At 42.4% G+C, this 22345-nt stretch overlaps 1 protein-coding gene across 11 annotated transcripts in view; it reads left to right on the forward strand.

Moving 5' to 3' along the window:
• FRYL (FRY like transcription coactivator) overlaps nt 1-22345 on the forward strand; it is a 978233-nt gene that overhangs the window by 884171 nt on the left and 71717 nt on the right. For 10 of the 11 annotated variants that reach the window (XM_029588005.1, XM_029588013.1, XM_029587996.1 and 7 more), the window contains 2 exons: nt 6096-6296; nt 6917-7087. In XM_029588005.1, coding sequence (XP_029443865.1) covers nt 6096-6296; nt 6917-7087 — 372 coding nt within the window. The remainder of the gene's footprint in view (nt 1-6095; nt 6297-6916; nt 7088-22345) is intronic. The other variant, XM_029587978.1, reaches the window with a different exon arrangement.

The following is a 22345-nucleotide window of genomic DNA, read 5'->3' on the forward strand; positions in this document are numbered from 1 at the left end:
CCTTATCGGCTAACTTTAGAACAGCACTTTGACTCAACCACATTTAACCAGCTAAGTCATACGGCTTACTCTGAATATTAGAGTTAGCTGGCTAATTCAGTTCTTCTCAGTTATGCCCTTGGACCACCCCTAAGTTATCCAGCTAAATTCTAGCCACCTAACGTAATAGCTAGCTAGAATTTAACTGAATATGGCCGGGTAAGACATTTTTAGGAATAACTATTACATTATCTGTCTAATGGCTTTTGAATATAGACCTCATTATAAATAAGCCTCCTCTTTGCCATGTTGCAAAGAAGAGGCTACTATGTGAAAACATCAGCACTTTATTGTTAATCTCCTTGAAGAAACCTAGTTTGGCAAAACCATAGACTAGATCAGCATGGAGATAATTTCCAAAACAGCTGGTAAATTATCTGTATGAAGTTTTGAGAAATCGATACATCTCTGGTTTTTTAAGCTAGATCCTGTGAGATTTAGTTACCAATATTACCATCAGCTATTATATAATAAATAATTTTTTAAGTGATTTTAAAGGACATTTGTGGAAATATAAGAACATTTTAGAAGTTGGCCATTTCAAAAGTCAGTTAAAGAAGTGTTTTTGGCAAGTGATGATTAAATTGTAAACCAAGTGCTTCTGATGGCCTTTATGAGTGAAGGCATTGGCTTCAATGAACGTACTTTTTTTGTTTCTATTTAATGTGATCAGAAATCCTATAATTCAGCTAAGTTATAGATCTCATTAACAGTAAAATAAGTTCCTTTTGCTGGCAAGCACATGATGCACTTCAAAATTCTGCCAAAAACACTCAGTCTTCATAGGAAACATACCATACCATTATAGCACTAACAGAATAGACACCGCAACAACCCTTCTATGAAAAGGAAGCACCGCAAATATTACACGGCCCTAGAACACTAATATACCACCTACTGGAAAAGTAGAACAAGCTGGACAGTTACAGATCACTACAGAAAACTAAACATTAGCAAAATCCTTCACCTCTCTCACGCAGAGCACAAAATGACCCTCGCCAAATACAGACTAAGTAAGGGTCCACAAATTAGAAATAGAAACAAGTAGGCAAAAATTGATCTGGAAACCCCAAAATGCATACCTGAGAAACAAAGTTCTGGTCACACTGAGACTCCTGTGAATTAGTGGAGGAAAGACCCCAGCAATCTCACCCTTCCCACCCCATCCTCAACCCAACCTGCCAGGATGGACCCAGCACTCTCCCTTCATGATCACATGGCCCACTTGTGTGACTATGGATTGGACCCCAGAACTCTCCCCCTTTTCCCCTGCATTCCCTCTCAAAGGATGGATCCTAGCACTCTTCCCACGAGTGAAGCCAGGCAGCGCACTCCTCCTTCTCGTGCTGAACCCCAGCACTCATCTGATTCTCTCCCCCCTTCACCATTAAGCACAATACTCTCCCTCTTCCTCAAAGCTTGTCCCTTTCTCCTCTCTTAGACCAGCTTCTAACAGGCCTCCCACCTGAAGCATAGCATCCTCTTTCTTACATTTCTTACACCCATAAGAACCAAGGAAAGACCAGGCTCAGTCCTGTTGTGTAGGCCAACCTACGCAGTCTCTTTCTGGCTGCATGAGCCTTCCCAAAACCCACCTCCTTTTTTCAGCTCACTTGAGCCATAACTATCCTCATGCACCCAATCGGCAGTACGCCTTTCCAGTAGTGGCACCTATGGCCCAGGCCACATTCATCTTACGATAGCTACAGTTCTGTAACCATGCATGGTATAGAGTAGATATATGTTCCAGAGCTTTCTGGACAGATCTAAAGGCGTTTTCAGCTTTTGCATCAGAGTACTGCAGTGGTACCACTGTTCTCCTTGAATCATTTTGGTCCACTGAATACATTAGGTTAACTTCTGTGGCCCTGTACTTTGTAGTCCATAACTTAGCCTATATATTCAGCAGTGCAGCCAAGCCACTGAATATATCCAGGTCTACGGAGAGACTAGAGTTAGCCGGATAAGTTATCCAACTAATTCTGAATATTGGAGTTAGCCATATAAGTTATCTGGCATACTCAACTCCTCCCCGTTATGCCTATTCCCCTGAACCTTTCCAGCCAAGCAGCGGATGCTGACTGTGGTCGAATGTTTAAAATGCTGGATATCAGTCTCTTTGTGATTTTCTTCATTCTTTAAAAAGTCATAGTTTTATTATCTTAGGAAGGATTTTGATGGTAATTTATTTTATTTACTATTTTGTAATCAACCAGCCAGCATGAGAAGTTTATTTCCTCATTGCAGGTTCTTACTAGTCCATATTGGCCATTTTTTTCAAGTTTTCTAGTTGCCCTTCCAAAACTTTTTCTCAGGCCACATTTCCACAAAGATGAACAGATTCTTCACTCCTTGAACTGCAAAAGAGCTTCCATCTATCTTGAATGAACGCCAGTGCATAGAAAGTCCAGACAGTCTTTTGACTCAAATAGGCCTAGGATTGTAGGGACAAAACATACTATTTTAAATGGCATAACAGATTGTTTCTCCTTTTGTTATGCCATGCAGTCCCAAACTCAAAGAACCATATCTAGGTCCATAATGTCAGGACCATGGAAATGTTGGTTACCCACTTAAGGTTCACATCCACTAAGAGATTTGCAAGGCTGTAACATGGAGTTCTGTCTACACATTTATATCCCATTACTGTTTAGACAATGTGTCAGCAAAATAATAAGTTTGGACTATCAGTTTCACGATCTCTTTGAGGGATAGAGCCCAATTCTACCCACACAGGGCCAATTATATGATTTCAGGTTTTCTCTCTTATTACCGTATATTTATTTCATTTATATACTGCCCTTTCACATAGGACTCTGGACAAGTTTACAAAAATATTAAAATTTCACAATTGCATAAAACTACATAATAACATAATACACAAGTAGCATCAAAAAATAAAATTAAAATTATAATGAGAAAATATAAAAAGCCCCCAAACCAAAGGGCTTTTTCACCAAATAATGTCTTGTTCTGCTGCCCACTAGTGGTTCTATTGATGATTGACCCTCTTTTATGTTGAAGACCAGCCTTAGCTAGGAAATCCATTTTGTGTGACTACAGTGAACTACTTGCCTTCAAAGAAAGCAGAGTTGCTTACCTAACCAGGTATTTTCTGAAGACAGCAGTTCAGCAGTTATGTAGTCACTCTTTCCTCCCTGTTTTGTAATTGATCTTCCTCAGTCCAAGCTCTCTTATCAGAACTGAGGAGAGCAACAATGCTGCAGCAGTAATTCCCATTCTCAAGGTGAAAGCCTTTAGTGTTTCCAGAAAGCTCTAAATCAGATGTCTGTCTGTTGCTGAGTACAGTCACATGGCCCACTAATGTGACAGAGAAACAAACAAAAATAATCAGCAGAATGTGTCATGAAGTTGTTATAGTGCCAGGTAGAAACTAGCTCTGGACATTACTTTATAGGCCAGTAAATACTCTACTTGCTGTCTTTTGTTACTTTTACCACTTCTGAGTCATATTCTTGGCAACATCTTGACTGTTCTTCAAAGGAGACAAAATGTCAAATACTTCCAACACATTACAACCAAACACTGTGCAAACAATGGGAAGGGGAATTAGAAAAAAATATTTCAGAGACAGCCTTAGTTGATAATTCTAGTCCTCAAGTGCTGAACACAGGTCTGTTCAGGATAGCCAAATTATGGCAATTAAGCTGGTTTGCAATACTTATTGTATAAATTCTGACGATCACACCTGTGTATGGCACTTGGACTGGAGTTAAGATATGGTGAGTAAAATGCACAATTCTAACTGAGAAAGAATTGCACTATAGTGCTTAAGTTCTATATAAATGTAACAGTTGGCCCAATGACATAGTGCTAGTATTGTGTATTGCCATTTTGAAGATTGAGAATTGATTCCTGAACCAGGCTTATGCTCTTCAAGCCAACCAGAGCAGGAAATACTCCTGCAGCAACATTTATAGACCCATGGTGGAGGGAGGATCAGAGTCCTATTCATTTATCCATCACTCAGCAGTGATGTCTTCTACTTAGACTTGGAGTGCACACCTACTGGTTTCTGGAGGAAATCTTATTCTGTGACTGAGGATTGTTGCTGTGATGACTTTACTAAATGGGGTAGGGGAGAGGAGGAGCCCTTTTAGTTGTAAATGAAAATTCATGGCACTATATGTAGACCAATAGAGGCTAGTTTCAATTAAACTGTAAACCCGAAGAAAGAAGAGGAAACTTCTTGGCCAAAAAGTAGTCACAAATGTAATAGAAAGCCCTTAAAATGGTTAAGACAAACTGTAGCTAAAAATCAGTCAAGTTTTGAAGTCTAACAGTTCATCTGTCATGTTAATCAAATCAGACTTGTGAAAGAAGGAATATATATGATTGAAACATTCACATTTTTATCAGGCTTCAATGAGAAATACAAGACAGTGGAATGTTCCTTGTAAAAAGAAATTCCGGGATAAGGGGTCATAATATGAAGCTGGAGGGAGTGAGGCTTAGAGGAAATACTGCCTTATTACAGTACCTGAATGGTAATCCACTTTGAAGTGCCGAAAAGTGGAATATAAAAATCTGATAAATTAATGCCTGCAGAGATGGAAAACAAAACTATGACTGAATTTAAACATGCTTGGGACAGATGCATAGGATATTGGTAAGAACAGGTATGGGGAGAAGTTGGTTAAAAGAATTCAGGGTTCTGGGTGTTAAACATATTTATTTATTTAGTCGAGACATCATATCGGTTTACATCGAAATTACAATGAACAGGGAAAAATGGAGGGGGATAACATAAACTTATGCTGGTCTACTCAGAATGGTAGAGGACCAAAAGAGGAAGATGGCAAAACTGACTTGGATAAAGAGTGATGTCCTGCAGGCAGAAATCCTTGGTTACAGCAATGTGGGCAGAGGCAACCAAGTAGATTGGGTGGACTAGTTGGTATCAGTATCAATCATATTGTTGTTATGTTAGTTTAAAATTCCATCACTAAGTATGGTGTCTGCGTAAAGCTCATCACTAGTATCAATTACTGTTTCACACATCTAGAAATGTTGTTCTTGGTGTTTGTCTTCTAGCTTTACATACCCACTTTGCATAGCAAAGAGAGAATGTGTAAGTCCCTCTTGACCATAGGACATCGCTGATAAGAAATGCTGTTGTATACTTCAGTATCAGACCTAATCAAATATTTTCCCCTAGCTATAGCATGACTTACATGTTTGTCCTCGTTCTTTCTAATTATCTGTGTTTTCCTTTTTGCTAACCAGGAGCTGCAGGTAAGTTGCAGCCTGGTGCAGTGATGTTTCATCTGTACTCATCTGTGGTGTGTTTGTTTGCGCTTTGTAGTCTGATGTGTATGTATTGCAACAGATGTCTTATTAACTGATAAACTGGCCTTGCAATACAAAACATTGATAAAACTAAACTTGCTGAAGTTCATTTAAAAACTAATTGAAGATTAAACTGATTTGCTACATACTGTAGTCCTTCAATGGAAATGTTTTTAGCTGGGTGTTAAAACTAAAAAAAAAAAAAATCGTGAAAGGCTCAAATCATCAAAATATTCCACTTTTTTTTTTTTTTTTGCATAAAATACAAGGGGTTCATTTATCAAAGCCATTTACACAGGCAAATACTAATTTACCTGAGTAACTTGACCCGTCTGAAAAATTGCCTCCCCCTCCCACCCCCTCCACCTTCAAAGCGGCTAAAAACTGTGCACAGTGTTCACCACACACGCTGTTAGCCATTCTAGAAAGGGGCGTTTCTTTGGACATGTTTATGTCTGGGAGTATAACACATACTGGGCATTTTTTTAAATATATGTTACTTTACCCTCCTTCGACCTCCTAGGTACGAAGCACATGAGCACTTTTAGTGTGCATATTTTATGCTAGCTCTTTTTTTCGAAAGGGAAACTACCCATCTTGTTTTCCTATTAAAATTAACTACCAGGTATTCACTGTAAATAAAACCATATATTTTGCAACTATGCAAGATGCTCAAAATTGCCCACAATATGTTTAAATGGTATCATTGTATTAGTGTTCTTAAATAATGTTGCTTTCTATTTCAGGGTGAAAGTATGGACAACTTTAACTGGGGCGTGCGCAGGCGCTCTCTTGACAGTATTGACAAAGGAGACACTCCATCCCTCCAGGAATATCCATACTCTGGTAGCACACCCAGCCTAAATTTAACCAATCCAGAAGATACTGATGAATCTTCAGAAGAGGAAACACTGACTGCTAGTCAAATACTAGCTCAGTCTCACATAGTAAGTCACTGGAAGTTGTTTTTGTATGATTGCAGAGAGGACAAGGGAAATAAGTTTGTCGTTGGCAGATACTGTAGCTAAGACCAGGATAGTTGGACTGAGGATCAGATTAATTTACTTGTTTTGCTTTTCCTGAAAACCTGAACAATTTCTAACCCACCAAGACCGGATTGGCCTTTTTCTGCCCTCAAACTGTCGACAACTGTGTGGGTTTTGTCAGATTTTCATTTAACCCTGATTAATTAGTTGTTCAGTTTGCATCTCAGTTCATAAAGAGATTTGAGTATGCCTTTTTCAGTCCTTTTTTCCAGAATGTAGATAGAATGTATGATTTTTGTGTTGAATGGTTCCAGGCATTTATTGTTCTTTCCATCTAAGACACAAAAACAGGTTGAATTAGCACGTTTGAAACTTGGAGCAGTAACACCAATCTTCCAGTTTTCATCCCAGCTAAAGAAAGGGAACTTTCTTTCCCATAGTGGCTCCCATTTCCTTTTCATTTTATTACAGATGTATTTTTGAAAAGGTTTAGAATTTATCGGTTGAACAAAAATTTAGCCTTTCTCAAAGTTGCTTTAAGAATTTTGTCAGTATGGTGTCCTCTTTTTCCCTTTTCTTAGCTAAGCAGTGATCCTCCTGTAGATGAAACATTACCAGACCACGTGGATTCATTCCTTCAATTTCAAGACTCTGCTAGCAGTGTGACAACAGAAGAGGTGCTTCCAATCAGTGATGAAACCCCAAGTCTAGAAGTTTCCCTTCCAGATAGTGCTAATGGCCAGCTGCCTGAGGTGGGGAGAAATGTAGGCTGGTGCATGGCTGATCTGGGTTTTTTCTAGCACTGTTATTGCTTTTGCATCCCTTTCAAAATAATTTTTATCTCTCTCACTAATTATCTGATTTGTGTTCAATATTTCTAACCTGATTGGGTATCTTAATGGAATCATAAATCTTTAATGATCATGAAATTAATTCCAACAGGTTACAAATATTTGTGAATGTGCTTTTAATAAATATATTTTTGGTGCAGAACAGGTTAATTTGCAAAATGCTTTTTCGGGTATGGCAATTGTGATTCTATAGCAGTTTATTTTCTTTTAAATGCTGCCCTTTCTTTTTGCTCTTTATTTGGGTTCATATAATTGGGGCTATGATTGGGTTTAGCACCTCAGGCCAGCTGTGTTAGCAGATGATTTATTCTAACCATACTTAGAACTTTAAAAAGGCCTCAGAGCACTAGTGTTGTACAGTATTTTTGGAAAGCCCTGTGTGAATTCCAGATTGCAGCTAATGGCCGACCAGAAATCTGTAAGTATTCTTGGCTGATCTAAGACCATTTTAACTGCTATGACATTTTATGTTAAAATGAATACTAGCAGAATTGCTTACAGTTCTTGAGCGTAATCTTTTTTTTTTAGATGAAATTTTAAGACAGATTCCCATCTACTATTGAACATTGAAAATATATTCTCCAAGGACGAAGGATGGTAGCCCTCATATATGGTTGACATCATCAGTTGGAGCCCTAGCACAGAAAACTTGTGTCAAAGTTTCTAGAAGTTTGACTTGATCACATTGAGCATGCCCAGCATGCTCTATACAACATGTCCATGTAGGGTCTCTCTTTAATCTCTCTTTTTCCGCAAATCTGTAGCATTGCGGTTGTTGAGCCTCATATGTTTTGGGCCTTTTTGGCCTATTTTGGAAAGCTTTTTTTCCACGCGATTATTTTGTGGGTTCGTATTTTTTATGTGCCAGCGATCAACACAGAGTCCTTCTTGATTCTCCCTGTATCATCTTAGGGTTTTTGACGTTTATTGGTAAGTTTCCTTTTGTATTGATACTCCCAGGGCGGCAGTGCAGTCGGTGCCCACCAGCCATAGATGCCCTTCGCCATTGAGTTTGAAATTGCGTCCCTTTTCTTTCGTCCCATCGTGGCCGCCTCTAGGTTTAACTGATGCCAGCGGTGCCTGAGGACTAAGTCCATCAATAGACCCCCATGATGACTGTGACCTCTGCCTGGAGCCATCGCATGATGTCCAGGGTTGCCAGAAATGCACCCAGATGACCCTGAAAGGACATCGCCTCCAATTTGATAAGATGGAGCTCCTCTTTGGGTAGGGAAAAACCGTGCCATCAGCATTGAGGGAACATAGAACCGCACCAATGGACACCAAGCCATCAATGTCAACAGGGCCATCGATGCTGTCGGCTGATAGGGGTACTGGAGACCAACTATTGTCAAGCTCTTCGAGGCCACATCGGGTTCCAAATTATTGGCCTCAGTACCAGGGAAGCCAAAGAAGCATCGATCCCCATCGGTGCACAGTGCCAGGCACAGGAATGCACCAGCCCATGCTGTGATGCTCCTGAAACTGACCCTGACCCTGTGGCGAGGAAAACCAATCCTCCATTGATGCTGGGGTGCTCAATGGACTCCATCAGTCCTGATGCCAACCACTGATCCACCTCTCAGTTCCAAAGAGGATCTGATCATGCCTCCTCCTTCCCAATCTGTTTTGACATCAGCAGTGTTCCACGAGGAGCTTGAGAGGCACATGCAGTTGGCTGTCGAGTGGGCGATACGGAGCATCGGCACCAAAAGCACCAGTACAAGTCCATCTTGGAGCCACTACTGGAATCTCTGCACACATGCATCATCATGTTACCAACCCAACCAGCTTCTGTACCCGGGATGGTGTCTATGCACGTCGGGGCACCACAGCTTCCCCTTGCTAATCTGGTGATCATGACCTGTTCCTCGGAGGAGGAAGCTCCCCCTAGGTCAGCTGAGACACGGAGGCTTGTGGCCCCCCCCCCCCCCCCGTCCAGTACCATTGGCAGAGTGCCCAGGGCCCCCAATCCTGGCCAATGACCCCTAGAGGGATGACTCAACTAAGGTCTCAGACGAAGCCTCTAATGGTCTTGCCTCAGACCCAACTCTGGAGGAGAGAAGGAGGTCCTCGCCTGAGGACCTTATGTTCGCAGGTTTTGTCCAGTTGATGTCTAAAGCCATCCCTTTTCAGTTGTTAACTGAGGAGGATGCCAGGCACAAAATGCTTATGATCCTCTAGTTCAGGAAGCCTCCTAAAGAAGTCATGGAAGTCCCGGTGCACGACATCCTTAAGGAATTGCTGTTGAGAATCTGGGAACACCCCCTCACAGTGCCTACAGTATATAAGAAGGCAGATGTGGCATATGTCATCCAGAAGGCTACCGGATTCGATAAGCGCCAGCTGCCCCACCAGTCGGTGGTAGTAATATCTGCTGTCAAGAGAACTAAGCATTGTCTGACCTATTCCTCTGCACCTCCAGGGAAGGATCACAGAACGATGAACACTCTTGGGAGGAAGGTATTTCAGGGAGCTATGCTCATTGCCCACATAGCTTCCTACCAGATCTACATGAGCCAGTACTTACAGAGCAACTAGAAGCAGGTGCAGGATGTGGCCGAGCAGTTGCCTTAGCAGCAGCAGGAAACCCTCATGTTGCTGGTGGAAAAGGAGTGTGGAAAACACGAGGTCCATACAACCTACAATGTTTTCGAAACTGCATCTACGGTCTCTGCAGCAGGAATCTGTGCTCGTAGAATGGTATGGCTGCAGGCTTTGGGTCGCCAACCAGAGGTGCAGGAAAGACTTGCTGACATGCGGTACACTGGAGAGAATCTCTTGAGATAAAGTGAAGGATGCAGTGGCGCAGCTTTGGGATCACCATGAGACCCTCCAGCAACTCTCCACCAGCACTCCAGACATGTCCTCATCTAGGATGTCTGTGAGATCAGGGCAGAAGAAGTCTTTCTTTTGCCAGAGAGGAAGTACCATCCTCCGCCCTCTCAACTCCCGTCAGCAACATCAGAGTTCTCACAGCTGTCCCAGGCAGCAGAGAGCTCCTAAGGCCCAGTCAGTGCCTCAGTCAACTCCAGGGACAGGGTTTTGACACTGTTGTAGGGAGCATAGCCCAGACACCCCAGTACCCAGGGCAATGGACCACTAGTCGGTGGCACGCTATAGTTCTTTGCGAACCAGTGGCCCAATGTAACCTCAGACCTGTGGGTTCTTTCCATCATCCATCAAGAGTACAGCTTAAACCTTTTGGATGCCCCGCCAGATTGCCCTCTGAGCCCATTTTGGGGCCCAGTAGCACATCAGGAGGTACTGTTCCCAGAGCTCTCCTCCCTCTTGACGACCAGAGCAGTCAAGCCCATTCCACCAGGGCAAAGAGGGTGGGGATTTTACTACAGATACTTCCTGATTCCAAAGAGAACAGGAGGACTCTGTCCTATCCTAGACCTAAGGACCTTGAACAGATTTCTCAAAAAGGAAAAGTTCAGGATGGTTCCCATGGACACTTTGATTTCTTTTCTGCAAAAACAGGATTGTCTATGCTCCCTCGATCTGAAGGATGCATACACCCACATCGAGATTTTCCCAAGTCACCTGAAGTATCTCAGATTTGTAGTGGGAAAACAGTACTTCCCGTACTGCTTGTTACTGTTTGAGCTCACGTCAGCCCTACGTATCTTTACAAAATGCTTGGGCATGGTGGCAGTGCACCTCCACAGGATGGGGGTGCATGTTTTCCCTTATCTGAACTATTGGCTGGTTAAGAGCCCCTCTCAGGCAGGGGCTGCCAGGTCTATACACTCGACCATCCAGGAGTTGGAGTCAAGTCCCCAAGTCCTATCTCAGTTCGTCACCTCTCTTGGACTTTATAGGAGCTCTGCTAGACATGGCTCAGGCCAAGACCATTCTGCCTTGACAAAGGGCCATCGTAACACAGATTCAACATAGCCAGCAAGTGTCAATTTGGCACATGTTGAGGTTGTTGGACTGCATGGCCACCACAGTTCATTTCACTCCCTTGGCATTCTTGTATATGTGAAAGACCCAGTCGACCCTGAGGTTGCAGTGGATTCAGGCCACGCAGAACCTCCAGGATTGCATCCGAGTCACCTTGGCCTTCTGGGATTCCTTGTCCTGGTGGCGCGTACTTTCAAATCTGGACTGGAGGATTATTTTGCCAAGTCCTCCTACCCAATTTGTCCTAACTATGGATCTGTACACCCTGGGCTGGGGAGCTCTTGTAGATGGGCTCAGCACTCAAGGGATCTGGTCTGCCCTGGAACATTGTTGACAAATTTCCTAGAGCTCCAGGCAATCAGGTACACGCTATGGGCTTTCAGAGATCAGCTGTCCAACATGTCGATGTGGTATGTCAACAAACATGGGGGGGGGTATAGGTTCATACCTCCTGTGTCAGGAAACAGTTCAGTTGTGGTCATGTAACCTGTCCCATGGGTTGGTACTCAGGGCCACATACCTGGCTGGAATGGAGAATGCGTTAGTGGACAGACTAAGTCATGCGTTCAAACCCCATGAATGATTTCTAGACTTAGGGATTGCGGATTGGATCTTCTGCCTCTGGGGAAGCCTGGACATGGATTTCTTTGCAGTCTCTTGGAACAGGAAGGTTCCTCAGTTCTGTTCCCTGTGCAGGCCAGGCAGCAAACCAGCCTCAGATGCCTTCACCTGACATTGGGGCGAAGATCTTCTGCACATGTATCTTCCAACTCCGTTGGTGGTGAAGACTCTCTTGAAGCTTTGCAAGGACAAAGAGACTATGATTCTCATATCCCCTTATTGGCCGAGACAGGTTTGGTTTCCACTCCTGAGGGAGTTATCATCTGGAAACCGATCAGTCTGGGGATTTCCCTGGAGCTCATCACTCAGAATCGAGGCAGGTTGAGTCATCTCAACCTCCAGGCCCTGTTGCTCACAGCCTGAATGTTGAGAGGTTAATTCTGCAACCATTCAGTCTAAGAGGATGTTCTCAGATCCTGGTAGCTTCTAGAAAACCTTCCACTAGAAAATCCTATGTACTGAAGTGGAGGAGGTTTTCCATGTGATGTGAACATAAGGCTTACCATACTGAGTCAAACCAAGGGTCCATCAAGCCCAGTATCCTGTTTCCAACAGTGGCCAAGCCATGTCACAAGTATCCGGCAGGATCCCATGCGGTAGATAGATTCCAAGCTGCTTATCCCAAGGATAAGCAGTGGATATCTGCTACTCTACCTTAATTGTTAATGGACTTTTCCTCCAGGACCCTGTCCAAACCATTTTTAAATGCAGCTATACTAATAGCACATCCCCTGGCAATGAATTCCAGAGCTTAATTATGCATTAATTAAGCGGATTACAGAAAAATATTAGTCTGGGGGATTTTGTTCAAAACAGGCCCACAAGTTATCTGTCTGACTCCACATACTAATAAAAAAATTAAGACCCCCTTCTCCATCTCTGCGACTTTCGCACGGTCCTCCAAGCCTTACTTTTCACCAAAATCAACCACTGCAACACCCTCCTCCTGGGCCTCCCCGCCACCTCAATCAAACCCCTCCAAATGCTCCAAAACGCACGGCCAGAATCCTCACCAATTCCTGTAGAAAAGATCACATAACCCCCATACTTATGGACCTCCACTGGCTCCCAGTAAGCTCTAGAATCCTTTACAAGAGTCTATTATCCACAAAACCCTTCATAACCACAACATCCAGTGGCTGGATAACTCCCTGCACTATCACTCATCGAACAGACCTACGAGAACTGCTTATAAAGGAACCCTCTACATTCCTCCCCCCCAAACTCACCCATCACATAGCCACGAAACAACAGGCTCTGTCCAACGCTGGACCATCCATATGGAATTCAATGCCCCCACACCTGCGCCTAGAACATTGTACCCAAACCTTTAAAAAAAACCTTAAAACATGGCTCTTCTCACAAGCCTTTACTTAACATCGCCGCCCCTACGGCACAGCCCCCCCCCTCCCCCACCGTTCCTAAGTTGCTTTTTCCCTGCACCCTTCAAACTTAAGCTGCCTCCTCAATTAAGTGCTGCTCTGCCTTCCCCCTCCCTAACCTTCTAATCTCGTTACCCCAGTAGCCTTATTCTTTATCCTCCTTTCCAATCTCTCCTTAAACTCTCTAATTTTGCTATTATCTCATTCATGTAATTGCCCTAAGGATCTTATATATTGTACATATTGTAAATAATTGTCATATATTGTAAACAAGTGTTAACATTCTATTTATGTTAACATACCTTTTCGGTTCCTGATTCTGCTACTCTAGCCCTTTCCCCCCAGTTTAGCTCCCTTTACGTTACATGTAATTTCTAATATTCTAAAGTTAATGGTTACCCCTGTTCAATGTAAACCAATGTGATATTCCCATGAATGTCGGTATAGAAAAGTTTTAAATAAAATAAATAAATAAAATTTTCCCTGCAGCATGTTTCAACAGTTCCCAAAAGCACGCCACAGACCCTTCATAGGTATATCACATGACCTGGAGCCTGGCAGAACTGAGCCAAAAAATCTCCCAACATAAATGTTATGTTTTTCCTAAATAACTAAGTAGTAGAACACACCCTAGACCAGAGATGAGCAAACAGAGCTGTGTGCCCTCTTCCATCCATGCAATCAGTTGCCATCTTCCCACAAGTCTGGTTACATCTCTCATAATTATAGCTTGGATTACTGGTCTGGTATTATAGTCTCTTGCCAACAAATCAGCTCTTGAATCAGTTGCCAAGTAATGTGACAACCACACTGCCAGCCAGTGTCAGACACATACATAGTTTCTCAGACACAAAGACGCTCACACTCTTGCTCACAGTGTATGGGTTTGTCATAGAGAAAGTGTGTGCCTGGGTGTCTTTCTGTATCTGGGAGAAAGACACCCACACACACACTGTGTCTCTGAAACACACATTCTGTCATTGTGCTGCTGTTGCTCATATGCTCACACAGTGAGTATCCCCCGCTCCAATGCGGCCACATGATTATCTAAAAAGTTTTTTCTTGCTGCTAGCCCTTTGCCAGCCTGCAGGTGCATTCACTCTCTCCCTTTTCCATTCCCACCCTCACTGCAGGAGACTCACTGTTTCCACAGTCAGTTGACCCTTTCAGGAGGAAAGCCTAGCCTACAGAAGTCTCCCCAGCATTGCATAGGCACTTCCTCTTGGCTCACCCCATCCCTTTTTGTGACTGTAGCTTGCCTCTACTTCTCCATACCCACCCCCCCTCCCACCACCACCACAACCACCACCATTCTAGTGCATACCCATTGACCGAGTACTACAGAGTCTGCTGCTTTTATAGTTCCCCAGGCTCTGCACTGCCTACCTACTCTATTACAGCAGGCCCTAAAACACCAGTACCCCTGATATTAGGATAACAGAACAAGCCAAGCTGTTATAGATCCCTTCAAAGAAACTACATGCTAGTAGATTACCTCACCTCAATCACACATGCAGAACCCACAGCCCCCTCACTAAATTTTGTAATATTGATTATTACAATGCCTTACTTTTAGGGCTTCCTCAAACCACTATTCACCATCTGCAAGTTTTCGGAATGCGGCAGCAAGGGTCCTTTCAAACACAAGAAAATACGATCACATTACGCCCATATTAATCAGCTTACACTGGTTACCTATAAACCAAAACTCTATGCATCATTCACAAACTTTTATCTGGAGAATCAACTGAATGGCTTAATCCCACAATTAGACTACATACACCACAAAGAAATCTGCGATCGAGTAACAAGGGCCTGCTTACCATTCCCACGGTGCAAACAGCACACTTAAAGCAAGTGAGAAACAGAGCAATTTCAATAGCTGGACCTAAAATCTGGAATGAGTTACCAGATCAGCTCAGACTTCAACAAAATATGAAAGAATTTAAAAAATATCTCAAAACGTGGCTCTTTCATAAGGCATACAATGAACATGAACAAATCCAGTAAGACCAGACCAGTTGAGCTGATATAAATCTTATTTTATCTTGTTTTACTTCTTTTAGTTTTTGTTTTACAATTGTATTTTGATTATTTTTATGATTTTATATTCATTTATAATTCAAATTTCTAATATGTCTGAATTTTATGTAGTATTGTTTATTGATAATTTGTATTTATTCTTTTATCATTATTATTTTTGAATTTTAAGTATTTTGTAAACCGTTGTGATGGAATGTTTTCTTAATGATGGTATATAAAACCTGATAAATAAATAAATAAAATAAATATAGAATAGACAACAAAGCTTAACTAGAAACATGCAAATAAAAACTGAATTGGAAACCATAACAAGACAGTCTCTGTATGCAGTGCAACGATGGAAAAACAAAAACATCACCATTCTTCACTAAACATCAAACAATAAAATCAAGATATATAAACCATTAATCGTAATAGTAAAACCATACTCAAAAAAAAATATTTAAAAGCAGCTGATGAATAGAACAATGAATGATTAAAAATATACATTGGAAAATTAAAACAAAAAACAATCAATAAAATATTGCAAAACAGCAGATGCATCAAATAATACCCAATAATTAAAACTAAGGCCAAAAAAATGTCCTTGCTCTTCATACCTGGGAACTTTAAATTCCAGTCACCCACAGATTGTCATGGATTAGTCAGGGATAGGAGGCATGCATAAACTTTCTCCTCTTTCTTAAATATACCCACTTTCTAATATGTATGCTTATTCTCACACAAACTCCCTTATATTTTCTCTCACATATATGCTGACTGGCTCCCAAACTGTGGCTCACACATATGCTCACTGTTTTAAATTGTCGTCTTGCTCACACAAATGCTCATTGTCATACTCATTCTCTCTCTCTCGCGTACATGTTCACTGGCTCACACACATGTTTTGGAAAATACAGTAAGCCTGACTATTATGCTGGCAATAATGGAAAAACAGAAACAACATTCCTCATAAAATATTAAGCAATAAAGTCAAGAGATATAAAACATTCATAATATTAAAACCATACAAAAAGAAGAATAAGTATATCAAGCAGGCAACAGCCATCGAGCATCCAGTATTTAAAATAAGTTTTTGTAATATTTCCCAAACATCAAATATTTCAAACTGTAGACATGAAATAACACCCCAAAATTTAAATTAATAGGATTAAAACTTTCCAGCTCTCCATATCTAGGATCTTTTGATTTCCAGTCACCCACAGATTGTTGTGGATTGGGGGAGGGGGCCTCACATTCTTTACCTCTCTGTCCTTCCCCAACAAACACACAAGCTGTCACACATAAAGGCTGTCTGTCACTCATATACACGCTGTCACATACACTCAGGCTCTTTCACTGTCTGTCTCTATCTCTCTCTCTCTCTCTTTCATATACACACACACACACACACAGTCTCAGGCTCTCACTCTATCAATCATACACAGTCTCTCTCACATACACAGGCTCTGTCACACTTTCATACGCATGCAAGCTCTCTCCGTGCAGACACACACACATGCAAGCTGTCTCATACATATGTGCAGGCTCTCTCATACACACACCCAGGCTTTCTATCTCTCATACACACACATGCTCTCTGTCTCTCATACACACAAGCATACACACATACAGTTTTCAGGCAGCACTGCCCCTGTGCTGGAATAGAGGTGGAAGAAGGCCACTGCTACCCGCAGCTCCTGCAAGGTTGGGGGGGAAGGCCTTGGCTGCAGCCGCACAGGCCTCTCTTCAGGCCACAGAATCATGGGCACACAGGCCTCTCTTTGGGCTGCTGTTCTGGATTTGCTAGGGAGCTAGCAATCTGTTCTGGATTTGCTAGGGAGTTAGCAATCAGATAGTAGTTAACAATCCATTCGGGATTTGTAGTTATATATGAGAGTTGAGGGTGGATCCTTGGACCAGTGGCAGATGACCACGCCCCAGGGAATGATCCCGAGAGGGACCACCGGTCAGGCTCAGAGTTAGGAGACAAACACACACTAGTTCTTTATTAGACAGTATACTGAACCACCAGAGATGGCAGTAGTGAGCTGGTAAAGCCCGGCTGGGCTGTAGTCCCTCAGATACTGGAACAGCGATCCCTGGAGGCTGAGCTGAAGAGAGACTGAGATATAGTGAGTAGGCAGGGTATGCAGATGGTAACACTCAACAATGTCCCAATGAAGCCCATGAGCTGGAAAGTATAGGCCCTCGTGGAGCGAGTACCTGGTTCCAGGGAAAGCTCAGAGAGAATGATGGTAACCCACTGATGTAGCTGATATAGTTGGTAGTGAAGACTTCCAGGCAGAGGAGTATACGAAGCAAGTCTGGAATCAGGGCCCTCAAGGAGCGAGTACCGGTTCCAGACTGTCACTTGAAAAAACAAGGAGAGAACGAGGCCCCCGAGGAGCGGGTACCTCTGCTAAGTCCGAGGAGGCAGAGTAGCTTAGGTAGCGAAACCCTTGCTAACTTCCATGTGTTAGCAAATTCCAAGACCTTAAATATCCGTCGCGGGTGACGTCATCTTTGGTGGGGGATGCCCCCGAGGTTCGCGCCATTGCCGGTACTTCAGTCGGGGCCATGCCACACGTGCGCCCCTAGGCCTCCAGGAAACATGGTGATTGCAGCGTCGGGCCGGTCCGGGAACGCCCGAGGGTCCTCGGCAAATGGACGCTGCAACAGCCAATCTTCCCACGGACGGAGAGGGAGGCGCCAAGGAGGTAAGGAGGGCGGAGAGAGGGCGTCAGGCACTGACGGACACAACAGCTGTGGCCGTGCAGGATCTCTTTTCGGGCCGCAGCAGGATGGCTCTGCCGCGGCCGTTCAGGACCTCTCCTTGGGCCGTAGCAGGATGGGCTCTGCAGTGGCCGTGCAGGCCTCTCTGCGGGCTGCAGCAGGATGAGCTCTGCCACAGCCATGTAGGATCTCTCATCGGGCTGCAGCAGGATGGGCTTTGGCCATGCAGGACCTCTTGTTCAGCTGCAGCAGGATGGGTTCTGCCATGGCCGTGCAGGCCTTTCTTCGGGGCAGGAAAAACCATGTGATCGAAGCAACCGGCCCATCAGGGGATGCCCGATCCCCCGATAGGCCAATCCGCTTCTGGTTGAGTAAAACAATATTTTCTCTTATTAGTTTTAAATGTATTACTTAGTAACTTCATTGTATATCCCCTGGTCTTTGTATTTTTTGAAACAGTAAACAACTGATTAATGTTTACTCGTTCCATTCCATTCATTATTTTATAGACCTCTATCTTATCTCCCCTCAGCCATCTCTTCTCCAAGCTGAAGAGTACTAACCTCATTAGCCTTTCTTCATAGGGGAATTGTTCCTTCCCCTTTATCTTGGTCACCCTTCTCTGTACCTTTTCTAATTCTGCTATATCTTTCTTGAGATGTGGTGACTAGGAATGAAGTACTCAAGATGAGGTCGCACCATGGAGCAATACAGAGGCCTCATTATGATATTCTCTGTTTTATTCTCCATTCCTTTCCTAATAATCCCTAACATTCTATTTGCTTTCTTGGCTGCTGCTGCACACTTGTTGTACATGTTGGCACCTGTTTTTGAGTGTCTTATTGGTCCCCTTTTTATGTTGGGGGACAGTTTATAGCTAGGATTCACCCCTGTGTGAGGATTACCATCCTGCTTGTCCTCTTGAGAAAGCAGAGTTGCTTATCTTTAACAGGTATTCTCTAAGAACAGCAGAATGTTAGTCCTCATGAAACTCTTCCAGCATCCCGCTGAGTTGGGTTTCTTGTTGCTTTATTTCATTTTCAATTCTATGTTATAAGACTGAAGAATGACTCCGCATGGACACGAGGTAAAGGGCATGCTGGCCATGCTCAATGTGATCAGGTCAAAGGTGTAGAAACTTAGAAATACATTTTCCATGTCGGGGCTTCATCTGATGATGTCACCCTTGTGTGACGACTAACATCCTGCTGTCCTCGGAGAAAACCTATTACAGGTAAGCAACTCTGCTTTCCATTTTGCTAGATTAGAGAGGTTAGCTTTCCTGTCTTTGGCTAGTTTTAATGCTGCCAAAGTGATACTCTTTAAAGACCTAAAATCCCAATGACTTAATTTTGGTCTCAAAGTATGCTTTCCTTTATCTAGGATATAAATGCTAATGTAATTAATATCTCTGTCTTTTCTTGTGGCTATCAGCAGTAACATTAGCCATTTTGGGTGAGCAGCCGCTCTGCAAAAAGTCAGCTTCCTCCCCAATGTTCTCTGTCATACTTCTGCAATAGTAGATTCAAGAACCAGTAACTGTGATCCTGACACATTGTAATTTGAGACTGCAAGAGGGATTAGAGTTTAAAAGCATCAGTCACAAGTACAACTCAAAATGATTTGGTGATCACTTCTGAAGATGAGATTAAGGAACACCTTACACCATAAGCTGATCTGACGACTCCATGATGGTGCACCCTTTCGCTTTTAAGTTTCTGGGCATGTCTGATTCAGATCAATATTAACCAGAGATTGTTGCCATCGGAAAGCTATTACAGCATCTCTGAACTAGATTAGTGGAATCCACCAAGGGCAAATGTCCACGTCACTCAATCACAATTCACTTGGAATAATTGTTGGCATTCTCAGGGTTGAATTGATGTACAAAATTGAACCACTTTTCGCTCATTTAAAGAGGATTGTTTCAGAGGTTGGATTGAACCATTTAGGCAAAACATTGAGGGTAAACATGCATTATTACTGCCCATGCTCTATACTTTCAGTGAATAATTAGAGAGCTTGATTTAAAATATGGTGATTATAGCCTCTATCCTACTTACTAAAGTTAGAAGAAAAATGTTTAAATAGAAAAAGAAATTGTAACATAAGAGCCATTGACCTTTGTATTATGTAAAATGTCACATACTTTTTATGTATCCAGACCAAAAATAGACAAAACATTGATTTGGTGTCTAGCTCTATGGCTTAGGGTGCAGCACTCTGGCATGAGAGATCTGAGTTTGGACCTTTGTCCAGCAGGGTTGGATATGCCATGGAGGTGTTTGCATTCAGGTCCCAAGAGGGAGAGAAAGATGGCCACCATTACTATGATGGCCCTGCCAACCAGAGTAGTTTACTGAATATGCACTTCAGAAGAGGTGCCTTGCCAACCCTTAAGCCAGCAAGTGTTCCTGCAGTAACTCAGGCTTATTGTTATGGGAAGGAGTTTCAAAGAAAGGAGAAAGAGACAAAACCCACTGATTTGTTAAATAACATGTTGCAGCAACAAAGGAATGAGAAGAAGTAATCAATATATGATGCCAAAGAGTAAACAAAATAAAGGCATCCATGACATAATTCAAAACAGTCACAACATGGTTGATCTATGCTCAGCAAAGAGCCATCATCATCCCATAATGTGTTCTGCTAATGTGTTCACATCCATATTAAATAATCATAGACCCTTTTTTAGACACTGGAAGAAAAACAAAAGAAATAGTTTAAAAATCTCACATTATAAACCAAATTAAATGAATATGTTCCCCAGTCTAACATTGGTGATGTGTTCCAGGATAGAATATATAAAGATCCTGCAGATGTAATTTCAGTTATTAATAAATGCAGATTAATATTGCTGAAGGATATCACCACCCCAGAAGCTGAAAAGAGGGAGAAACTAATAATGCAAAGCTAGTCGTCATGTGTTAACACCACATCTACACAGACACATGGGATTTGTACACCAAAACTGGCTATGTTTAAAAAAAAACTATTTAAATCACATAGTTGTTACCAAGGTGGCTCTCACAAGTTCCAGGTGTAGTGGTGGGATGTAAAGAATGTTCTAGCAAATGATGTCACAGCAAGGTAAAGATTCTATTTGTGTCCAGCCAGCTCATCAAAGTCTCAGCAGTGTCTCAGTGGGTTCTGTTTTGGCTCAGCCGAAGTGTTTGCATTAGCAGACCAAAGCATTCTCAACTCTCATCTTTGTTGTCATTTCAGCATTTTTTTTCTACTTTGAAAGTTTTGTTTGTGATTTGTAGATGAATTGTATCTCAAGTTTTTAATATTTGTGATTTTGTGATGAAAAGTTCTGAACAAACACATATCTAGTTCAAAAACTGGAATAGATGAGAATTTTAGTTAAACTTGGGAGAGCGAGGCAAATGGCCTGTATAGTTGCAAAGCACACTGGTACTTTTAGTACACACACTTTACGCTAATTTTCAAAAAGAAACTACTTGAGTATGTGTGCTAAAAGTGTCCATTGCAGAACCAAACATCGTGTTATCCAGTCTTCCCAAACATATTGTAAATAATGCATAGGTCCCAGATAGCCCAGCTTTCATCTTGTTGCTTGTTTTTTCCCCAGTTGTCAGATGCAGTGAAAAGCTTACGTTTCCATTTTGAAAAGGGAAATTTAACGTTTGCTGCCATTCTAAAATTGGGAAGCAATTACCTGCTCTGTTGCCTTTACAGAGGGAGGGTAATTTTCAAAGCCATTTCCACAGCTAAAACTGTACTTTACCTAATGTCTTTTTACAAAATTGCCCCCATGGGTAAACTTAGTCATGGATGGCACATAAGTTCACCCATGGGGTAATTTTCAGAAGCATTTACACGCTTAAAACTGGTGTTTACATGTGTAAATGCATTTTATGCTTGCAAGTAGGCTTTTGGAAATTGCTACAATATATGCCATTGAATTGTTTATAGGATTTACCCACATTAAGTGCACTTAACGCTGGTAAATGGCTTTTAAAAATTGCTACAATAGTATGCTACATTTACATGTGTAACTCCTTTGCAAATTCACTTGATTAGAGAGCAGAGGTGTTTTCAAGGTAAGGTTGAGGAGAGGGGTCCACATGTATGCGCATATTTTAGCATTTTCAAAAATACGCGTGTAATTTTTCCCAACAAACTATGCGCACGTATTAGCAGGTGTAAATGTCTATGGCAGGGGTGATAAACTCTGGTTCTCGAGAGCCACAAACATGCCAGGTTTTCAGGATATCCACAATGAATATGTATATGAGAGATTTGCATGCTCTGCCTCCATTGTTTGCAAATCTATCTCATGCATATTTTACTCCCGCGGGAATTCTGCGCTACTGCGGAATGCAGAATTTGCATAGAATCCCCCTCCCCCCCTCCATTCAGAATTGCCAAATTCTGCGCAGAAAATAGCAGAGGAGACTCCGGCATGCCACGAATGGAGCACGTCCCGCAGCATACGCTCCGTTCGCTGCAAAGATGAAGG

Source organism: Rhinatrema bivittatum, chromosome 1, assembly GCF_901001135.1.
Source record: "Rhinatrema bivittatum chromosome 1, aRhiBiv1.1, whole genome shotgun sequence".
Classification (NCBI taxonomy): domain Eukaryota; kingdom Metazoa; phylum Chordata; class Amphibia; order Gymnophiona; family Rhinatrematidae; genus Rhinatrema; species Rhinatrema bivittatum.